At 44.8% G+C, this 22,384-nt stretch overlaps 1 protein-coding gene across 2 annotated transcripts in view; it reads right to left on the bottom strand.

Moving 5' to 3' along the window:
• Positions 1-22,384, bottom strand: part of LOC119449720 (ubiquitin-protein ligase E3A-like) — a 42,572-nt gene that overhangs the window by 10,560 nt on the left and 9,628 nt on the right. For both annotated transcript variants that reach the window (XM_037712958.2, XM_049665406.1), the window contains exons 6-12: positions 19,401-19,544; positions 13,812-14,115; positions 13,003-13,164; positions 10,784-11,101; positions 9,284-9,428; positions 5,624-5,829; positions 2,036-2,203 (exon numbers count right to left, since the gene is read on the bottom strand). In XM_037712958.2, the coding sequence (XP_037568886.1) occupies positions 2,036-2,203; positions 5,624-5,829; positions 9,284-9,428; positions 10,784-11,101; positions 13,003-13,164; positions 13,812-14,115; positions 19,401-19,544 (1,447 nt within the window). The remainder of the gene's footprint in view (positions 1-2,035; positions 2,204-5,623; positions 5,830-9,283; positions 9,429-10,783; positions 11,102-13,002; positions 13,165-13,811; positions 14,116-19,400; positions 19,545-22,384) is intronic.

Genomic DNA, 22,384 nt, shown 5'->3' with positions numbered 1-22,384 from the left:
CTTTGCTTTTTGGCCAATTTTGAAATAAATACAGTAAATCAAAATTATATGAATTTTCAGAACCTTGAAAAGCATTTGTATTATCCAAAATTCATGTGAACTATACAACCACAACCACAGCACCAAAATGAAGGTAAGACAATCCTGTTTATTTATGGCTATTATGTACTTTCAGTTGACAAAGTCCCTAATGGCTCTTTGGACCTTTATTCCTTCAATATTGTTGAGTGCACACTTTTGGAATGCATAAAACTTCGCACCTGTTCCTTCATCTACATCGCCAGCACTCATAGCACACTGCAGTTTGGCGGGGCCATGGCAGACAAGGATTTCCTACATCAACTTTGCAACCAGAAACAAAACTCGTACTTAATGCATACAGGCTGGGACTTTTTGCGTACGAACCTGAAATTCTGATCAATCACAATCGTATCGCCGAAGTTCAACTGTAACAGACATCGCCACAATTGTGATACTCTGATAATGGCTCGATCTTGCATGAACAGTCATGCTTTAACCTATGAGAACGGCATGAACCTGACTACACTGCACATTTCTTTCTTGGTTGATGTGAAAATGTAATATCAAGTCATCTTTCAAATAGTATGTTTCCTTTATTCGTATTAAACAGCAATGAAGTGTTCCTGTGACGACTATTTCATGACTAATAACAGTGCACTAAAAACGAAGATAAAGTAAAGCATAGACACAACGCAAGCACTGGTGTTGTGTCTATGCCATACTTCGTCTACGGTACGTTGTAGTTATTAGCCATGAACCAATACCAACTTGCCCAGGTTTATATTCTGTTTAGTGACTGTTCGGCCACTGTTTGACAAATTTCTTGGCTACTTTTTGAATCTATGCCCTGGTTGGCTATCTTTTCTATGCCTCTGGGACTTTCATGGCTGCTCTTTTTGAGTTGGGAATCCGACAATTGTACCAGTGATCATCACGGCTGTCACTAAAGCATCACAATTTGCAAGAATATTAGGCAGAGTATTGCCCTATGTAACTGTAAGAGGTCACTTGTGGGCTGGAATAAATGCCATAATTTGATTCTAATTCACTTCCTTTGTGGCTTTAGTCACTGGCCTGAGTGGCACCATGCCCATATTGTCACAAGAATCAGGCTGTTTGAAGTGGTGGTTGAAAATTCCGTAATTGCTTAAAAGTGATGATATCATTTCAGTTGTTGCACAGTTCGTAATTTATGCACATTTAACGGTTAACAGTATTAATTCTAGTGCCATTTTCATCTGCAAGGCAGAAAGTTTAAGGGTTAGAAAGACGCATTTTTTTTTTCTGTCAGCCTGTGCCATACACAAGCGCAGCAGTGCGTGCAAAATGTGCGCTGTATATCACTAATGTGAACACATAAAATCAATCAATCAAATCTACTGAACTACACCTGGCGTCAACTTTCTGTGGCAGCACGGCCAAGGCCTAGTGCTTCGGCTCCGTAGCCTTGGCCATGCTGCCACAGAAAGTTATCGCCAGGTATAAAGCGTGGAATAGAATAACGCGCAAGGAACAGTCGCACTCTACTGGCCATTAGTGCAACCATGGTACAACAAATGTACAGTAGTACTGCCCAGATTTAAAGGGAACACCTAGTTGGTAATAAAGTCAGTGTAGCTGAAACACTACTTCTTCACCAAGATAAAAAATGGCTTATAGGGCGCATTAGGCTGACATCAATACTTTAAAATATAGTAGGCATGCGTTAATGCTTAGTTCAGCTGTAATTGGTAGCCAAATACTAATAGGTAGTGAATTCTACTATACAATGAGGTCTGCAGATCTAAGGAGCTATTCAAAGATTGTGCAGTGAGATGCCTCAGTAGCAACTCCCCATCCCAGTACTTTTGACTAATGCAAACTTTGTGCACACCTCGCCTCGAGGGTCCAGAGCACAAAATCAAAAATGAAAACAACAATAAATTAGTAAATAAAGCACCAGCTTCATGATGGCTATGGTAGACTAGTTGGTTACTTCATCATAGCTCACAAAACAGAACATGGGGCCACTGACCCATTTGCTGTCCTGGTTGACTAGAATGGTGTCACCATTTTCCTTCAGGTCGTGAGAGAGCACAGTGCCAAACACATCCTTGTAGGTGATTCTAAAGCTTTGGACAAAAACCTCTTCCATATCATCCCCTTTGTAGTCCAGCAGCTGTTGCAAGCCATTTGCTAAACTCTGTGCAGAGAAGAATGAGAATTCAAATAAAGTCAGTTTTACTTTTACAAGGAGGGAGCTGCTGCAAAGAGCTGCTGATCTCAGCACCTTGATGAGGTGACAGCCCAAATGCATAGCAGCAACAGGCACAGCAATACACAGATGAGATACACATTTGCGAAAACTCTTCACAAACACTATTTTTAAGGCAACCATACAAACACACCCTACAAGACAAGAGATCATTGTTGAAAACTACAAATTCTATTCAATGAGTAAACTGAAATACATTGTGGCACCATAGTAGTACAGAAAATATACCCTGAAGCCCTTTTTACTGAGCTGACAGACAGCAATCTCATTTTTCACAAAACTATTTGAAAGCATTGGAAGATTAATTCAGTGTCTAAAGTGCATAAATTTTACGTGATCCATAACTTTCAAGCATGATTTATGAGCTCACATTTTTTTTCCTAGTGCATGAAACAGCGACAATGCCCATCACAGAAACAAGACAAAATGCACTTCCCATATTTGATGCGACAATGCCCAATGATTGGACTTCAGCTGTTAAGAACAATGGCTACATTTATTTATTTGTATTTATTTATTTATTTAGATACCCTAAGGGACCACAGGGGCATTACATAGGGGGGGAATATAAAGCAGAACCCAATTTTCACAAATGAAGGAGCACAATTTTTACAAATTTAAACAAAGGCTGACTTGTTTCAGTTATATTTAAACTTCACCTGAACATTTTTTCTTCTTTTTCTTTTTGTGAGCAAGAAGGTTTTAATTAGTTTTGGTGACTAGGTGAAAAAGCACTGAAATAATTAAAAGCACCAAGCAACCTGTTGCAGGTATTTGAACTGATGTAAGAATGGATATCAACAAGCAATAAATGTTATTCATTTATATATGTTATTAAACAGAAAGCTATTTGTCTCCAACAAGGAAGCAATCCAGGAGCCGAGACGTTTGAGCCATTGTGCAGGCAGCATTGTTATTATTATGGTCACCGTCAATATTCTTGTCATTGCTGTTGTCAGGCAAGTTAAAATTGCCATGGGTGGCATGGCGTTCAAGGCTTTCCACCGTAAGGAGCTATCTACAATATGACGGTAGTATGCTCTGGACTGGACCACTGTCAGTTGCACCTCGCAACTCAAAGAGGCAGGACGTGTGTCAAGTGAGCTCCTGAACAATGCTTTGCAATTTGGTGAACGTGGTTTAAATCCCGAACCTGGGACTTTAAAGAGGTGCAAACTATACCAAAGGCATTTCTCTCGCATTTACCGCTAAATCATAACTGAATTTTTTTCATTTCGGTTGCAAAATTTTTTACAAATATTTCCAAAGAAGCTTATGTATAGTACATCGAAAGAATGAGTTAACTATTCCATAATTTCGTAGTAGAAACATATTGCAGCTCTGTGAACTCTATTCTCCGGAGTGACCACACAAAACAAAATTACTAATACATTATACAGGACTGTAGAACATATTCAATTATATACTGCGGACAGCACTTCTGTAAAACTTGCATAATGAAAGGGCAATATGTGCTTCAAATGCTATCAGCTGCAGGTTACAGTCTAGCAATAGTATGATATTTTTTGTAGAGTCACGAAGTTGCAAACGTCATGCCCTTATTGGTAATCTTCTAATTTTAGTAAACTCAAGTAATGAATCTGAGGACCTAATAAAAAAACCGCTTCCAACATCGATCAAGTTTCCACTCTTATGCAATAAACATCATTCAATTCCCTGGAGCAGTTGCCTAATTAGAACGTTTCCATCTTTCTCATATATATTTATGAGATGGACATAAGCTAAAGCTTTCTCTTAGAAAGGAGGCTTTACCTCCGAGGCCCTATGCCCCATTTATATGCAGTCGAGCGTCGTTATAGCGAACACATATATAGCGAAATATTGGATAAGGGCCCATTCACACTTGCGACTAGGCGAGGTCGCGCGACCAAGTTGGTCGCAAAGCGACCAGTCGCAAGTAGTCGCAAATGGTCGCTTTTCTCGAAATGCGACCGTTTCGGGCCAGTCGCTCACTGCTCGATTTTTCAGTCGCGCGACCACAGTCGCAGAACAGCTGAACCAATCAGATGCGAAGGAACAGGACGTCCGTATAGGCTGACGCTTATTTTACGCAGCGATGACATTTCAAGCAGAAGTGAACGGCATATCGTGATACATTTCGGTTTAGCGACTCGTCGGTCGCATTTGTAAGTGTGAACATTGTTCGTCTTGAGCAGTTTTCTGGTCGCCAGTAGCAATTGGTCGCGCGACCTCGCCTTTTCGCAAGTGTGAATGGGCCCTAAAACGAAGTAAAAGGAAAGTCTGGTTGGTCCGTACTTTTTATTTGTATAACGAAACAAAAAATTCATAATTTGATGCCGAATCGGATACAACAAAGTAGTTTTTTGTGTTTGCGTGGCTCGAAATCAGTCATCGAGCCAAGAAAATCTCTAAGAAACGCAATATTGTGTTCGTATGAATTTTTGACAGCAGAAAAGTGTTTAAATTGCCCGCCCTTGTAGTACGCCCCGCCATATAGGGGCAGCGAGAGTAGCTAGCATCGGCCAACCGGAACGTAATCCAACTCTCGCCCCCGCCACCTCTTCGTGCATTCTGTTTGTCATTCCGTCACCCAAAATGGCAGGGCAGAAGCATAAAGCTGTTTCGCGAGACATGAAGATCAAGGTTTTAAGAGCGGTGAACAGCTGGCGCAAGAAAAAGGATGTTGCCGGGGGGGATTCGACCTTAACTTTTCATTTCAGCACAGAATGAAAGTTGATGTCACACATTTATACGAAGCTTTAAATTCAGAAATTAGAAAGTAGAATTTCGAGGTAGGGCTTTCACAAAAATTTTTGAAACTGGGCAAGTTAAAAAAAAAAATGCATGAAGCACAAAGTTTACAAATCCACAACTCTGCATCAGAAACAGACATCACAGTAATGTAATAAACTACATCTGTTAGAGCATATGAAGTGGACAAATCTGGTATACAAGCGTGAAATTGTTGCAATGTTATGAGGGTTACGAAGTCCTACTCACAGATTAATGGTATACTCTCAAGTATAGCATTAATCAATTTTGCCCGGTTTATGTCTCAAGAGCTGCAGTTTACAAGATTGAGATATTGTTTTTTAGTGCTGTGTAAGAGTTGTAAATTTGGTGTTTCTGTTTCCTAAAATGTCTCAATTTAAAAAGATATATATATATATTGTATACTGAGGGCCACAATAAACAAATCTGCTCCCCGCAGTTGGTAACATCCATTTTTTTTTTTTTTTTGTTACTCAGTGGAGTAGATTCTAAGCAAAATAATCCCTCTGTTCCCATATGTATAGGAGCTGATAAGGTAAAGCTTCCTCTTAAAACAAACTGTCAGCACAGAACAAACATTTTCTCTGTGCTCACAGGATTCCAGTCTTGAAGATCATGGAAGGTGCCCCTGCGCCCCAGCAGTTTCCGGTAGACGACCATGGGGAAGTGCACGTCCAAGATGACATTGTTGTAGATGGCCAGGCCCAAAATGATCCCAATCAACTTGAACTGAGCGTCACTTTCGAAAGACGTCGGGTTGAACCAGTATGTTTGAGTCTCACCATTCAGAGTGAACATCGCTGAAAGTAGAACCGCCATGCAGAACCATGAATGTTAAGTCATGCTTTCGTAATTCACACTGAAAAGATGTTCGGACCTGGAAACCTTAACCCTTTAGGTGCCGTGCCTGAGTTACCTCGCTCTGGCATCTGTCCACACCCCGTACTTACAGCTACTCAGACATAAATTTAATTTGATCCACTTTGGGATAATTTCCAGCACACAGAGGGTGGGAATGCCAGAAACACCCTGCACTCATATGGAGTACTGACACATTCTTTAAAATTTGTGGTATCTCTAAGACACGGTTCTCATACCTAAAAAGATTGACTTAGCAAGTATGGAGGTTGGGAAACGCTAATGCTAAAGTTGGTCCCAATATGACAAACCTAGCATCATCGATACTATTGTGACATCACGACGCAGAGCAAGATTTGCTAGTGTCATGTAGCAATAAGGTTAGACGTAATAACATTGCTCATTAAAAAAGAAAAAGAGTGCTACAAGCATTTTTTCAGATGGTATTTGTGTGTAACCATCACAGTATTCGCAGGAAAGGAGCAAACCAATGTATGATGATGTCATTTCCCACTCACTTTGTGTACAGTAAAAGTTCAATGATACGATCACGGCTAATACGAATTTCCGGATGATACGAATTTTTCTGTGGTCCCGGCCGAGCCCCAATACTTTGCAACGTGCTAGAGAACGGTTGTTACGAATCGATTTCCGGCCTGCGTCAGTTGATACGAATAAACGCTGCCCCACCGACAGCCGCGAAAGAGAACAGCGCGCAGTCACGCGCTTTTTCCCGTTCTCTTTTGGTGCGGAGGCGTGGCTGCGGCGCCGGACAGCGCGGACTCCGCGACTGGGCGCGAAGAGTTTGAAGCGGTGGCGCTTTTGTACTTTTCCTCCTTTTCGGCGGTCGCCCATCGGACGGAGTGGCTGCTGTGCTTCGGGCCGCGTTCTTTGTGTTTGCGCCATTTTACCTAGTCGCAGCGAGCTATGTCTACCGAGATAGAAGGACATTAGAGACTTTTTCTTCAAGAAATAAATGCTTTTTACGTACATGTGCCTGAGTGAGTTCACCTCTGACTCTTTAATTTAGCTACAGTCGAATCTCGTTAATTCGAACACACTTTTTCGAACATACCGAGCACCGACAATGCTCCTAGCAGCGCGCCAAATCACGCGGCGGCGCCTCCGACCGGCATTGCTCCGACACTGCTGTAGAGCAAAAGCTCAGGAGAGACCCCTCAATGCCGCGCGCGAAGGAAAGGGGAAAAAAAAAGAAAAAAGAACCCGCGGCGGAAATTTCACCCTCTCTCAAATTGCAAGGTCGCCGTTTCTGCATCGCGCCGGAACAAGCGTGTACGTGCCGACTAGTGTGTTCTAGACAACTGTATTCTAGCACACACTAGTGCCGACGTCTCAGCCACGCGGATAAAATGGCAGTGAACCATTCTCCTCTATGCTTCCTCTATTTTCTAGTCACATGTTGACCTTGCACGCTGCGGCAGCAGCGCAGAGAGAAGCAGCGGCGGAGGCGCAGTCGGGCCAATGAAACTGCCCACGCCCGCAAACGCTCGCTTCCCGATAACGGCAGAAAACGAAACTTCAGGGAGCGGCTAAAATAAGCTGGCGCCAGCACGGCGACGGGCGCGCACGGAGTCGAAGGTGAGAAAGCTACGAGGGAGTTGAGAGGAGGGAGGGCGAGGGGAGCCACCGAAGCGGCGGAGTTGACGTGGCCAAATCCGCTTCCCTGCCGCCCTCCTCCCTCACCTTCAACGGTCTCCGCGCGCACCCGTGTGCTGGCGCCGCCCGCTCCCTGAAGCTTCGTTTTCTGCCGTTATCGGGAAGCGACCGTTAGCCGGCCTGGGCAGTTTCGTCGCCCGCGCTTGCTATGCGCTTGCTCGCCGCGATATTTCACGACTCACACCGTTCGTGCATCGTGCTATGGTGCACGAATACTTCAAAAATACGTCCTTTTAATTCGAACAAATTTTCGGGCCCCTTCGAGTTCGAATTATCGAGATTCGACTGTAGTTTTAATTGTTTCGATGATACGAATTTCGGCTAATATGAATATTTTTCGTGACCCCGTGAGATTCGTATCATCGAGCTTTCACTGTATAGTGAAACCAAAACTTCTTCGTGTTAGCAAGTATTATAGTAAATTATTTAGGGAGCTCTGACACGTGCCAGTATTTTTTCTATGGTGCAGAGGGCTTGAATCTTAATTCTACAGAAAAACATGACAAGTAAGAAAAGTCCTGCCAGCACTCCTTAACCTGAACCACCCCTCGGGCTCGGTGAAATAACATATGTCTGCGGTAGCATAAGCTGCTGTGACTATCTCAGCCAAGTTTTCCTGTCGTACACGGTGCACGGAGCTCGCAAGCTGAGCACGAAGTCACCTATCTTTCAAACGCTCTCGTTCTAAACGAAACCATGATTCTCACTCTTTTCTGTGTGCTTTATTTCGTAATAAAGCACATTCCTATACGCAGCTGCTATTGCTCACTGCAGTCAGCTACACTGCGGCGGTGCGAGGTGCCGCCACAAGTCCACTGCAGCTCGCTGAGGACAACCGCGTTTGGCTAACGTTTAGCGCATTGTAGGCACCAAAACTGGAAGTCGTGGCATCTACGTTAACATCCAAAATGAAATTTGAACTACGCATCACAGTGACATTTTGAAGGCACAGCATTGTGGCCCCGCCTAACTACGCCGTAGCCTTCACAGTGCAAGGCATTCAAGGAACGGGAGCACAGTGGAGGCCGTGTTTGATTGCCAATAACTCCACTTCTGTTGAACGCATTAAGTACTTTCTGCAGCAAGGTATTTCTGAAATAGCCTATTTTCACTTCAAATGCCTTTCTGCACTTAAATAAAAAGTGGCTCAGGCCCCTTTAAAGTGTGAAAAATACTAGTCAAAGTCAAAAAATACTAAATTTTGGTGAAAAATACCAAAAGCTGTTTTTTCACTCAAGGTGTTCACCATTCATTTACATTATTCAGACTTTGTGCAGCAGGGACACAGTGAACATGCAAGCTGTCTTATAGTCGCAGTTAGAGCGATCTGTGGCACAGACAGAAATACTATTCATGAAGTTTATTCATGAAATAGTCATGGCAACGGCAGCCAAAATTTTGGTTGCCATTGTACACTGCTTCTGTGAAGTACATGGCTGTGCCAGAGGTAGGTTTGAATAATGGTGTGGGTTAAAAAAAATCGGGCTCTGCAGATTGTCTGCAAATGTATTTTTTTGCGTTCTTTCAAAACCAGTTTAGCAAAAATTGCAAAGTTTATATGAGAATCGTAGACAAGACCTAAAGATCAGGCATTTTTCTAATAAAATCATTAAAGTTAGCAAGTATGCTCCTTATCTAGTACTATTTCTGCAGAACGACACATTGTTTTCCCTTTTTTCGTGGCTGAACAACCGTCTAACAAATGAAACACCGGCTCACCTATGTCGGGGTTGAAGATCTCTTCAACAACAAGCTGAAAAAACTCCTTAGAAACACCGCCTTCGTCAATTCCCTGCTCCCCTTCAAACTCCACTACCAGCTGCTTCTTCAGGCTTGATGGGCTCTCCATGGCGACCAACTCTAGCTGCAGCCGGGAAGCAGGAAACACAATGTTCGTTAAGTCGCTTCCTCAAAAAGCGTAACAAGCTGACATGAGACAGCAGCTTCTACTCAAATGTGCCTCTGCTGCTATAACACCAATAGAGTGAAGTCTTGTAACTATGAAGTTCATTTGAACAATTTTTTTTTTTTTTCAGATTAACGAAGGTTTGAAAAATCCCCCAGCGAAAGCCTATGAAACTTTAATGTAAAAATATTTCAGTACTACGAATTTCAAAACACTGAATATGTATTTGAAAATAATAATGTAAATTTAACTTTTTTCTGTATTAGTAGCACCTTACAATAACAAATTTGTAACCCGAAATATCGTGCACATTTTCAACGAAGTCACGAAACATTACGCATGCCACTATAGTACCACCACCAGCAGCAGCAATCTTCCTGGATGACTGAAACTCCAACTTGCATGTTTTTGAAACAATGATATTTAAAAAAAGAAAAAAAATGTTATAGCAGGCTATCGACGGGAATAGGCACAGACAGAAAGTGTTAATAGCAATAAATCGAGCCCCTCAACTATCCTGATGTTTGTCGCTCACTGTGCTGACGCCGGGGCGCATTTAAACAAGACATCAGCACGTCACAGAAAAGCCATGCAGGGACTAACAGCAAGGCAGTGTTGGTAACTTTCTTCACGAAGTTGCCAGGACACAGCTCAAAACGACCAATATTTAGCTAAAGGTCCCTAAGTGACGACGATGATGGCTTACCTGCAATTTTATATGTTTATGTTTTAATTGTTCCGAGACATCTTCCTCGTTATTTTTAAACTAAAGCTTTAAATAGCCTCCTGCCGTGGTGAGTCAACGGTCAGAATATGGAAAAGAAAAACAACTACCATGCCGCGCTTAGAAAAGAAGCTTTGATGCACATATGGAGGCCCTTGGAATAAAGTAGGAGTAAGGTATTGAAATTTTCCAAAGTCCCTTCAGTAATTTCATCAGGGCAATTCCCTGGCTATGTACGTTGTTAAAAAGTTGCTAAGGCTACAAAAAGGCAAAGCTGTCATTTCGGTGACCAAGAACTCAATACATTTAGCGACTTTCTCGCCAAGTTACCAACATTGCAGAAAAGGCACCATAAGATGTAGAGGCAAGCTAGCTTCTTCTCGGTGACCAAGAACTCAATACATTTAGCTAGCTAGCTTCTTTAGCTAGCTAGCTTCTCGGTGACCAAGAACTCAATACATTTAGCGACTTTCTCGCCAAGTTACCAACATTGCAGAAAAGGCACCATAAGGTGTAGAGGCAAGCTAGCTCGCTCATTATCATTGCAAAACAAAGGACTTAGCTCTATAACCAGCACTGGAGTAAATACCCTGTGAAGTGCATCGTCGATGAGATGATCGCGGCGCACGTTGAGCCGAAGGTAAGGGTTAGCCGGTGCGCCACCAACTAACATTTGAATCACTGACAGGTGTCGTTCGCTGTACATGCGGATGCGGTTGTCATAGTACAAGCCCAGTGCCTTCACAGCGGGTGTCAGAACAAAAGCGTGGCCCAGGAAGGAGAAGTGGCCCTCCTTGGTGTTCGCTCCCCGGGAGTGCACAAACCCTCGGTCTGTTTCCAGCTGCTCACTCAAGGGTTCGTTGTAAAACTCTTCCCATGGTATGAGTGGCTTGCGGCAGTCCGCCACCTAGCGCAGAGAGCATCGAGGCAGGAATTTATTTTATTTATTTCATAATACCCCTAAAGGCCCCCGAAGGGGTATTACATAGGGGGAACGGATACATGAAAAAATGCGAGCTTTGCGCGTTACTGAAAAAAAAAGAAGAATTATACATAAGTACGACGACTAGCAAAATACACAAATAAAACAGTATACGAAATAGATTAGTAGAGTAAAAATTTGTAAGCATAAAAATTTGTACTATAACATATTTTTATATTCAATTCGAAATCTATTACAGTAGAACCCCGCTGTTACGTTCCCAGGTGCTGCGTTTTCCCGGCTGTTACGTCGTTTTCAGCTGGTCCCGGCACAGCTCCCATAGAACCCAATGCATTGGTAACCCCGCTGTTACGTCGCTACTGCGGGACCGTTCCCACATCATATGTTGCGAACTGCCACGCCTCGCCGGCCCGAGTGGCCATTTTGACTTTTCATGTCGCTTGGCTTGGTTGCTTGACAATGGCATTGGCCACCCAAAGTGCCGGGGGCGACACTATGACGTATTTTCGGCTTGCGCCAGCAAGAGTATGGCCCTTGAGATCCATATTTGCTATCTAAAGATGGTGTCTATGACGCATTGCGGTCCTAAGACTGGTTTCGGCTCATAGATGTTCCGTATAAAGTCCAAGGGCGATAACACTGTCGCCGTGCACCGTATGCTGTATGTGCGAGTGAAAGCGTGCGAGGGGAGCCGACGACTGCATCTAAATCTCGCACGCGAAAGAAAGAAAAGCAGGGAGGAAGGGTGCCTTCTTCCGTCGCGCTCGAGGCACCGGCGAGGGGGGAGGAAAAGCGGCGGGCAGCGTTGTGCTCTGGCCTCAACTGCGTACTGCGCGCGGGCGCGAGGGACGTATCTTGAAAGCGATCTGCGTTGGGAGCAGTGTCTACGCAATGTAGGTGCGTCGGCGGCTCATAGATTTGTGCGTGCTGTGCGTTCTCGGCGCTCAGTTTGCGTTGAAGCGATAGAAAACAGCACGAAGGTCACTTCGCTCGCTTCTGCAGCGGCGCTTAAATTCCTCACGCCAGCGTTTGACAGCGCGTGACCGTGCTCATTGAGTGTGATGTGTTCATGTTTGCCTGTGGGCGCTGACACCATGCTTGTTAATATAGTTAATAAGCGAATGTTTACAAGTTTATACGGACGATAAAACTACTATTCTTACTTTGTACAGCTGTCTACTAATTTGCTATCGCAATCGACACATCGGAAACTACGACTTTTTTTCACACGCAAGAATTAAAATACTATTGTGTGCAGTTCAACACTACTCCCCATTTTTCAATTTTTCCTGTTTCCTGGCTCTTGCATTTCCCGGCTCTTATGTTTTTTTCTTTACAGTCCCGTGAAAAACGTATAAGTGGGGTTCTACTGCATTTGGAATCTGCACACCCCTACCTTCAATGATGCGCAAATCACATATGGCACTTGTCACAAGTAGGTTCAACAACCAAATATGACACTTCTCTTAAACAGTACAAGTTTGTTGATGTGTGGTAAGTAAAGATGAACTTTCCTGGTGTAGTTTTTCAGAACCTGGCTATAACATGATGTTACTGTTCCCGTCAGCCACCAAGAGACAGCTGGGCAAACATAAAGCCTCTATCAAAAGAGACAAAACCAATCTATGCATGACCACATCTGACTCTGGGACATGTAATCAGCCTTCTGTTTACTGAATTTCCTTGAACGCTTTGGTGTGAAACTTTTGCACTCATCTCCTAAAGCAACCTACAAGTTTGATGTGATGGAGTCAGGGTTAAGCAACAAACAAGTTCCTAGCAGCTCTGTTTCTTTTGATAAATACTGCCCCATGATTCGTCAAAAAAAAGTTGAAAATGCATTGAAAATGCTGGAACGGCAATACCTTGACACCCAGCAGGTCCCACAGTGGGTCGTCCTTGAGCATCTGAGATGGGTCTTTTGGGACAGGCCGACCATCGTCTGTGGTGAGTACTTCATCGTCGTCTTCTCTACACTGCTCTAGCTCACCTCCAAGCACGTTGGACATGAACAGAATCTTCATGGTCTGAAACGACGACCAGAGACACAACATACACTCTTTCAATAAAGCTTTGAAGCATGCAAGCGTAAGACTTTTCTTTATGCAAAGATTTTGCTTAAATACAGGAACACATAGTACCTCGAAAAGTCACACAGCTAATCAGAAACACTGCAGCAGAACAATATGGAGTGCATCCTGGTGGAATAGTGCAACAGTATGTCATTTTCCTTGGGCAGATTTGAACTTGTTAAATTTGAATATGATCAGAGTGTTTAGTTGAGGATTTGTCTAGCTCCTCCAGAACAACCATTGGAATCTACAATAAGAGCTCTGTAGGCTGTGCTAGCTCATTCAATACGTACTAGAAATATACTTAGTGATTACCATTTGGTGCCACATTCTTCAAGAGTTATCCAGAGTGGTTCATACTATTATGTTCCACAGTGCTGTAGACAAGCTCTTTGTGTGCAAACAAAAGGAGCACAATGCAGGCAATAGAAGCGGACAAACTACATTGACACTTTTCTTTCCCCCTTTTGCCACATTGGACAATAATCTTCCCCAAGCAATTTTTAAAAACTTGGCTACACCTATAGTATTCAGCTTTCCTTTCCAGAAAATTCAGGTCAGTATATCAGGCACTGAATAAAGTGCTACTGCACACAACCAACCTTGATGGATGCCACCAGCAGCTCGTCGTCGGCCACGCCAAAGTCCCGGCCAAAGTGTCCCTCAATGACACGTGCAGTCAGCACCTGATGAAGCGCATTGAGGGTGTTGCGCAGCCTGTGGGGAGGGCAGTGGGCCCCCCACTGCTTGGCCAGCCTTGCTTGGGCCTCAGGCGGCAGCAGGGCACAAGCCCGACACAGTGCATGGAGTGCACTCCCGCACAGAGGTCCCTCGAGAAGCGGAAGCTCCAGCAGCACCACAAACACTGAAAGCAAACTGGGGTCCCTCTGGTAAGCCTCGTGGTACCTGCAACAAGATGGGGCAAGAATTAAAGGAACACGAAGAAGCAACACTAAATCGGGTTACAATAGACCCTTTTCCTAAGTCACAAGTATGCTTCTCAGCACTACACATTTGCCCAACTAACAGCAGCACCAGTCATAGTTCAAATGAAAACGAAGTGCTATACTCGCGGGCAACTTCCTGTGGCAACGAAGGGAAAGCTGGAAGGACGAAACTCCTGCATTTTTCTACTGCGCCAAGCAGTCCCGCAATGTTTGACAGTGCTTTTGGTTTCTTGAAGCAAATACTGAATCAGCGCAGCTTCCACATGCGATGGTTTTGCATTTGTCGAACTTAGATGTGAATGTTCTCTCTTTCTCATTCTAAGCTGAATTGAATTCTGGGGTTTTACGTTAAAAAAAAAAAAAAAAAACTAATTATAAGGCACGCTGTAGTGGGGGTCTCCGGATTAATTTTGACCACCTGGGGTTCTCTAATGTGCACCCAATGCACGGTACACAGGCTTTTTTGCATTTCGCCTCCATCGAAATGCAGCCACGGCGACCTCATGCTTAGCAGTGCAACGCCAAAGCCAATACGCAACCACGGCGGGTTCTCATCCTAAACCACAATAGATGAGAATGTAGTACTTTTTTTCACAAGCAGTCTTGCATGCGTGTGCGCTTTGCGTTCATAACTTGCCCTTCATTACCGCAGAAAGTTGTCCGCGAGCATAGCTACACATGCTGGGGCTTGTCTCTTGCACATGGTTTCATCAAGGGAACAACGTCCACATTTTCATGTCACAATAGAAGCAAGCTGTGCTCGTACACGCTGTCTGAAAAAATGACTACGCTGCCATGTAGTTGGGCAAACTGTCTCACAGGAAAGCTAGCTTTACAATTTTGAAAAGGGTCTATTGCAAAGTAGTCCTTGTAAACTGTATTTTCATTAGCTGAAAAATGCTGGTTACCAGTGGAGAAAAGGAAGACCAAGCTCCCCTATCTTGAACTTAGTGCTCATGTCTCATCACCGGAATGTCACAGACACATTGTGGATTTAAAAGCATTTTGTTGTATATGGGCAATTTTGGAGAACAAAAAATTCACGGAGAAACTCCACCGGAGTTGTCTAAGTATGCGTAAGCATTATGGCCACTTTCTCATCTCCACGCAGCCCGATGTCATTATTAATCTTACCAAACTTGATCAAACCAGTATAAACAATTATCAACCCTTGCTGGTTATCAACCTTATCGGACTCAATCAACTATTATCAATCAACCCTTATTGGTCCTTATCAACTTTATCAGAATTTCTCCGATCATTATAAGCCCTTATCGATCTTTAGCACCTTATCCATCCGTGTTGAACCATTATCAACCATGATGAGACCCATATAACCCTTCATCGCTCCTTATCATCCTTATCAACTCAGTGACTACTTATCTGTCAGTGTTGCACGACATGAAGCTCATGAGCCCTCAAAGATTGGTGGCATTTTGGTCGGTGAAGGAACGCACCAATGAAAGGCGCATCCCACGACCACTGAAATACATCGGGGATGTGGTGTGCTTGGCAAAAAATTTTCGCAAAGTCGGAATTCTCCTGATGTCTACGATGCTCCAAGTTGGCTCTACATGTGGTCCTAGAGATGGTTTTTATTCCACCATCATCAAATCTTTCAACAAAGCCTTCATAGAAACTCTTCTCCTTTGACATTTGTTATGTACCGCCGGTACAACACATTCATATGGTTCAGACATATTCACCTGCTGCAAATGTGGGCATTTAGACCAGTGGGTAAGACACTGGGCTTCCGAGCGTGGGGTCATAGGCTCAAAACTCACCACCGCCAATGTTTTTCCTTCCGAAGTTATTTCGTTTTATGCATTTATTCCTTTAGAGCGTCTATTCGGCGTTACAGCGTTTTATTCGTCTCCCTTGAAAGACAGAAGGACGGATGGGTTTCCTCGATGGGTGGGCATAGAAATGCTTACGCATTTAAAAGTTCTCAAAACTTTCTAGGTGGTGTTCTTGGCTCCTTTAGAATGTAATGACACTCAAACCTCGTTGTAACGTAACCGGATATAACGAAGTAAATGAAATTCCCCTTGAAATCTCCATAGAGAACCATGCATTTAAAACCTTGTTGCAACAAAGTAAAATTGACCTGTCAATGGATATAACGAACTATATTAGTCCACCAAAAAAAAAAAAAAACGACCACGGTGCGTGAAGTATTCTGCGGAGTTCGACACTTGTTCAGCGCGGCTGTTTTAAAACTCCCGCGTCGACCTCACAGCCATGCGCAGCCACGCCACGCACGGCTGAGCGAGCCATCCTCCTCGCTCAACCAGCAGGGCAAAACGAGCGGGCGGGCCACGTGACGGCAGTGAAAAGCGGCCAAGCGGCGTAAGGCTGCGCACCATGCTTTATTGGTCTTTGTCTGCCTTGTGTGCCGCACCTTCTCCACGACGACGGATTTAATCGCTGCGCACCGTGGTTTCTCAGCCTTTGTATGATCAGGTCGCCGATTTCACAATGCCATGAATGAAGGCTCCGGAAAGCGGAAGAGAAAAACGATCTCGTTAGAGCAGAAGGCAGCCATTATAAAGGCTGTCGAGTACAGGACGCCAACTGATTCCGGCATGCCTTGTGCGAAGTGGCCACGTGCGACTCCACTAGTGCCGAATCTGATGGGATTGTTGTCACGGATGAGAATATGGCTGAAGTTGAAGCGTCGTGGAAGGCACTTGGTGACGTCGGAGTTGTGCGGCAGATAACTTTTTTTGTGATTATGTCAATGCCAATGTCAACACGGTCACAATGAGGAGCTGACCGACGCTGCTATTGTCGCAGATGTCACCGGACAAACTGATGCAAGCAACGACAAAGACGCCGCGGTCTCCCAAGCACACATGTTCGACGTGCCAACGTCGTCGCAGGCACTCAATGCGGTTGACCTTCTACGTCGTTTCTTCGGCGCCCATAGCAATGGCGAAAAAGGCACGAATGTGGTGGCCACCACTGAAAAGGAAGTCTTTCGCTTGGGATGTCCGAAACAAAGGAGCATCACGGACTTTTTTCCAGCTATGTCTAGCGGACAATAAGATAGGCAGTGTGTGCATTGAGCAAGCAAAATATTTGTCTTCTATTTAATTTCCATCGCATGCGTGGTCGCGTAGCGGTACAGTTGGCCGTGAGGCGGTTTCCTTCTTTGCATGCTTATAGTTGTGCACCCAACTGAGCATACATTGCCATAAACCGTTACAATTGATATAACGAAATAATGGATACAGTCGAAACCCGCAATAACGAAATCGTCGGGGAAAGCAAAAAATTTCACTTTTGCGGGAATTTCGTTAGCACGAGAATGAGACAGAAAGGACGCAATTGACTTGCAAAAAACAAAAAATATTTATTGCCAAGAGTCAGTCAGCTTACTTTGCCAAGCTTTGCATCAATTTTACTGCTCTCGATTCGCACTGCAAGAGTGGTCCATTGCCACGTTGTCATCGTGCTCACCGAAAAACGAACAAATTACGTCGAAGGCATCGATTGCGCAAATTAGTAGACGGCTATACAAAGTAAGAATAGTACTTTTATCGCCCGTATAAAATTGTAAACAGTCGCTTATTAACTATATTAACAAGTATGGTGTCAGCGCCCACAGGCAAACATGAACGCATCACACTCAATGAGTACGGGCACGCGCTGTCAAATGCTGGCGTGGGGAAGCGCCGCTCCAACAGCGAGCCAAGTGACCTTCGTGCTGTTGTCTATCGCTTCAACGCAAATTGAGCGCTGAGAACACACAGCACGCCCAAAGCTACAAGCCACCGACGCACCTACACTGTGTAGACTCTGCCCCCAACGCAGATCGCTTTCAAGATACGTCCCGCGCGCCGCCGCGCAGTACGCAGTTGATGCCAGAGCAGTCACAGTACAACGCCGCCCGGTATCCCTCCACCTCCCCCCTCGCTCCCTCACCGATGCTTCGAGCGCAGCGGAAGTAGGCGCGCTTCCTTCCCACTTTCTTGCGCAGACGAGATTTAGCCGCGGTGGTCGGCTCCCCTCGCATGCTTTCACTTGCACATAAGCGCGCTGTGACGGCGTCGCCCTTGGACTTTATACGGAACATCTATGAGCCAAAACCAATTTTAGGCCCGCAACGCGTCCTAGACACCATCTTTTGATAGCAAATACGGATCTCAAGTGCCATACTTTTGCTGGCGGAAACCGGAAATACGTCATAAGTGTCGCTCCCGGCACTTTGGGCGGCCAATGCCATTGTCAAGCAACCAAGCCAAGCGACATGAAAAGTCAAAATGGCCGCTCAGTCCGGCGCGGGGTATCAGTTCGCAACGCATGATGCGGGAACGGTCCCGCAGTTGCGACGTAACAGTGGGCTTACCAATGCACTGGGTTCTATGGAAGCTATGCCGGGACCGGCTGAAAACGAGGTAACAGCGGGGTTCTCCTGTAATTGCATTTTTGGCCCGGACACTGCGCAGTCACCCGTTGCGATGGGAGAACGACCACCATCTTCATCATCGCTGTCGCCTGTCATGAGGTGTCGCGAGGCTCTTTTTTTATTGTAAACAATAATGGCAGCTGCCACGCAAGTGTGCTGTGGCGATAGTTCATGCAATTTAAACGCACAACGAATGCATTTGAGCAGTTTCTGGACACAATTAGTGTTACGAGAGTAGATTATTTGCGGAGCGTCATTTCGTTAATGAGGGATTGCTGTAGAAAAAAAGTTTCGTTGTCGCGTTAACTCCTATGGGTGTTCGCCGGGGATCCGAAAATATGTCGTTGCGGCGAGAATTTCGTTGCATTGGGATTTCGTTACCGCGGGTTTCGACTGTATAACGAAATAATTACGGCGCCCCTTCAACTTCGTCATAACGAGCTTTGAGTGTACAGACTAGACTCGAGTAGACGCTGTCAAAATCCATGAGGCCGCAACTAGCTGGTGTGGGAAGTTCAGGAAGGCGTCACCGCCGGTCTTTACTCGAGGGCAACATGAGTGTGCCGAGGTTAAAACTATATTTTATTTGAGAGAGCATAAGCATTTTTAGAAGTTTCATGAGGAGATTAGAGAATGATGTCAGCATGGGGGCATGCTTTAACGACTTTACTCCTCACTCATTGCAAGCCCTCAGAATTATGTTCCACAGCAAATAGCTCATCTTATTGCACAAACAGTAATCAATAGAACATTGCGACAAAATTTTTCTTTGTGAATACTGAACAGAAAAGCACAGTGGTGCACTTAACTGCAGCACAAAGAATGTCTCTTACTTGAGGCCAATTTCCAGGTTCTCGCAGAGGATCATAATGGCATTCACTAATGCGTCGAGAAAAGGAAGGTCTGGTATAGAAAACAAGACATCATAGGACCTCCTGACGGACTCTACATCCACCGGAATATCCTGGTTCACCAGTCTGCAAGAGAAAAAAAAAAAAGGAAGGCATCACCTTAAATGCCTGAAAGCATGCAACGTGATGCACAAAATACACATCCAAAGGCAAAATTAGCTTGAGTAAACTGCGGACTAATCAGAAACAAGAAAAAACAAGTCTTTTAACTCTGTGACTGTGACCCAATAATGAAAGAAAACTTAAAGGGCCCCTAAACCACCTCAGATATTTTTTGAACATCGCAAGTAAACAGGCACATCGAGTTCAGAATCCCGTCACGATCAACGATGCCAAACGCTGCAGGGTCACGCGCCACAAAACCAAAAAAACAATGCCGTCTTCCTCCCCTCGCCTTTCCGGTAACCCCAGCGGTCGTCATGATGTCAGCAGGGGGAATCTGGTGATGTCAACGGTGGAAACGTTGTTCATTGGTGGAACAAGAACCTACGACTTCCGGTTAGTCTGCTAGCAGGTACGCGCGCTTTCTGCTCTTCCTCGTTGTGTTGCTCATTTGTGCGCCCTTGCGAATCGGTAATTACAGCCCGCAACGCAAGTGCCAAATCGCTCGCGTTCGTGCTTAGCGGTCTGATTAGCTGCGCGAACAGAGTGCGACACTGTTTGCCTTTTCAGACGTGCGCGCAACACAGGGTCTATAGCGGTACGCTTCGCATAACACGGGCCGGCACCGCAGTAACAGCGGGTAGCCGAGAAGCGCTGAGTCCACATTACCGGCACGGTAACTCATCGCACGCCGTTTGCCATTCACGGGCCGCCATTCGACAGCGGTTTTGCTCTCAAGCGACGAGATTTACTTGCCGTACGTAGAGGATGAGACCGGGACTCATTTGTATGGCAGCCTCACCGCCGCTGATCGCACGATGCACCAATATCGTCGCTAGGCCTTTTCCAGTTCCCTTTAAAGCTAAAGCGGACGGCGCTTCGAAATGAATTACCGACGCTCACAAGCCGCAGTATTTTATTATCGTTGTTATCGCTCTTCGCAATAATTGTACGCAAAGAAGAAAAATACACCGATATTAGCGGCACCGTCGGCTACGATGCGAGCACAGCCGAGCCGGCCGTCTCCCGTCGGTAGCCGTGCACTCAGCTGCAACCGATGTTTTCGTTGCCGGTGGCGGAGGCGCGCAGCTTCGTGGTCGTCGATTGGCGCGTTGATCGTGCATTGGGCGGGGCGCCGGCCGAACTGCCGTTTACTTTGGACACCTCTCGCGTGGCAGACTCGAGGCTGTATCGTCGTCCGCATATGTGCCACTAGCATGGCTAGCGTGGACGTGCCTTAACCGGAAGTAGGTAGTGTTTTGAGAAGCGCGTTGGCGATGACATATGTCACGTGACATTTGGAGCAGCAATCGGCGAGGAGGAGAGACCAGCCGTAGCGAAGGAAAGGGTGAAACGAGCGAGGGCAGTTTTTCGATCATCAAACGCATGTAACTCCGCTATTACGGCACCATTTCGAAAAATTCTCGCGGCTACGTGTTCGTTGTAGACTCGTGCACAACTGCAACACCACAACTAAATTTCGACCTCTGGGTGGTTTAGGGGCCCTTTAAAGTAAATATCTTCTGCAAAAATATTTTCCGTCATGTCTTTGCTGTCCGGGCATTTCATTAAACAAAGACCTAAGTGAATTACCTTTACTAAAGATGGAAAAATTCAATTCTCGGGTTTCACGTGCAAAAACCACAATATTATTATGAGGCATGCCGTATTGGGGGACTCCGGAATAATTTGGCCGCCTCGGGTCACCCAATGTGCACCCAATGCATGGTACACAGGGGTTTTTGCATTTCGCCCCTATGAAAATGCTTTGATACACATTGATAGCTGCGATTAAATTTTCCATATGCCTGATAGAAGCAAATTAGTGGTGCACTTGGTTGGAGAAGGATGCGTGTACAACATGGATAAGTTGCTAGTAGTACTAGATTCTATACAGCTGATTCCGGTACAGCCGCCATCAGGCTTTTAACCTGATGAATGAAGCCAACAGCCAACACATACCTAGCACTTTCGTTCTAACAAATACAAGCTGTAAGGAGCCAAGACTGAAGATCTTGGATGGAAGAAGCTTAAGCTAGCACTTTCAAGGTACCCGGACCAGATATCTCCAGCCCCATGTGCAGGAGAAACGAAAAGGCACTTAAGGTGTGTTCAGGATAAGTATGTTGGAGGCTGTACGGCTGTATAACACTGCACTACCTTTCTTTTGCTCACCTTATCACAAGTTTAGCACTGGACTATTCAAATATTGATTTAGTGGACAATCATTCGTGTTGCGTCTTCAATAAAAAGAGCTGACTGACTGGCTTTGATCAAAGTATGCGAAAAAGTTACTCACTGGCTGCAAGTGTTACAAGAAAAGAAGACCGATTCTTTTGCCACTGCTAACGAAATGCTGCAAGCCGACCATCCCGCCAAATATGGTAGTGCCTTCACCAAAGCGGTAATGTGTAGCAACATTCAGTGCACTAAAATGAAATTAAATTTTAAAAATTAGGTTCTGGAGTTTCATGTGTCAAAACCATGCTATAATTATGAGGCACGTCATAATTGGGGGCTCCAAATTAATCTTGAGCACCTCGAGTTCTTTAACCCTTTAGCCGTTTTGTTATATCAAGAATTTTTTTAACCCAGAATGCTTATTCTTTTTGCATTGCTGATAGTGAATATTCTTGTCATAAAAAGTAGGTTTTTCAGGCAGAAAAAAAGAACTGACTCGTAGATTTCACACATGTGCCTTACTAAAGTTTATAGTACGCCGCAGTATAAAAGCACCAGCTACCTGCTAGTAATCAACAAATATTCGTGGGAGGAATAAATACAGTGACTTCATTTTTCTCACA

The sequence above is a fragment of the Dermacentor silvarum genome, chromosome 4, assembly GCF_013339745.2.
Source record: "Dermacentor silvarum isolate Dsil-2018 chromosome 4, BIME_Dsil_1.4, whole genome shotgun sequence".
In the NCBI taxonomy this organism is placed as follows: Eukaryota; Metazoa; Arthropoda; class Arachnida; order Ixodida; family Ixodidae; genus Dermacentor; species Dermacentor silvarum.
This window is presented reverse-complemented; position numbering and strand designations above follow the sequence as displayed.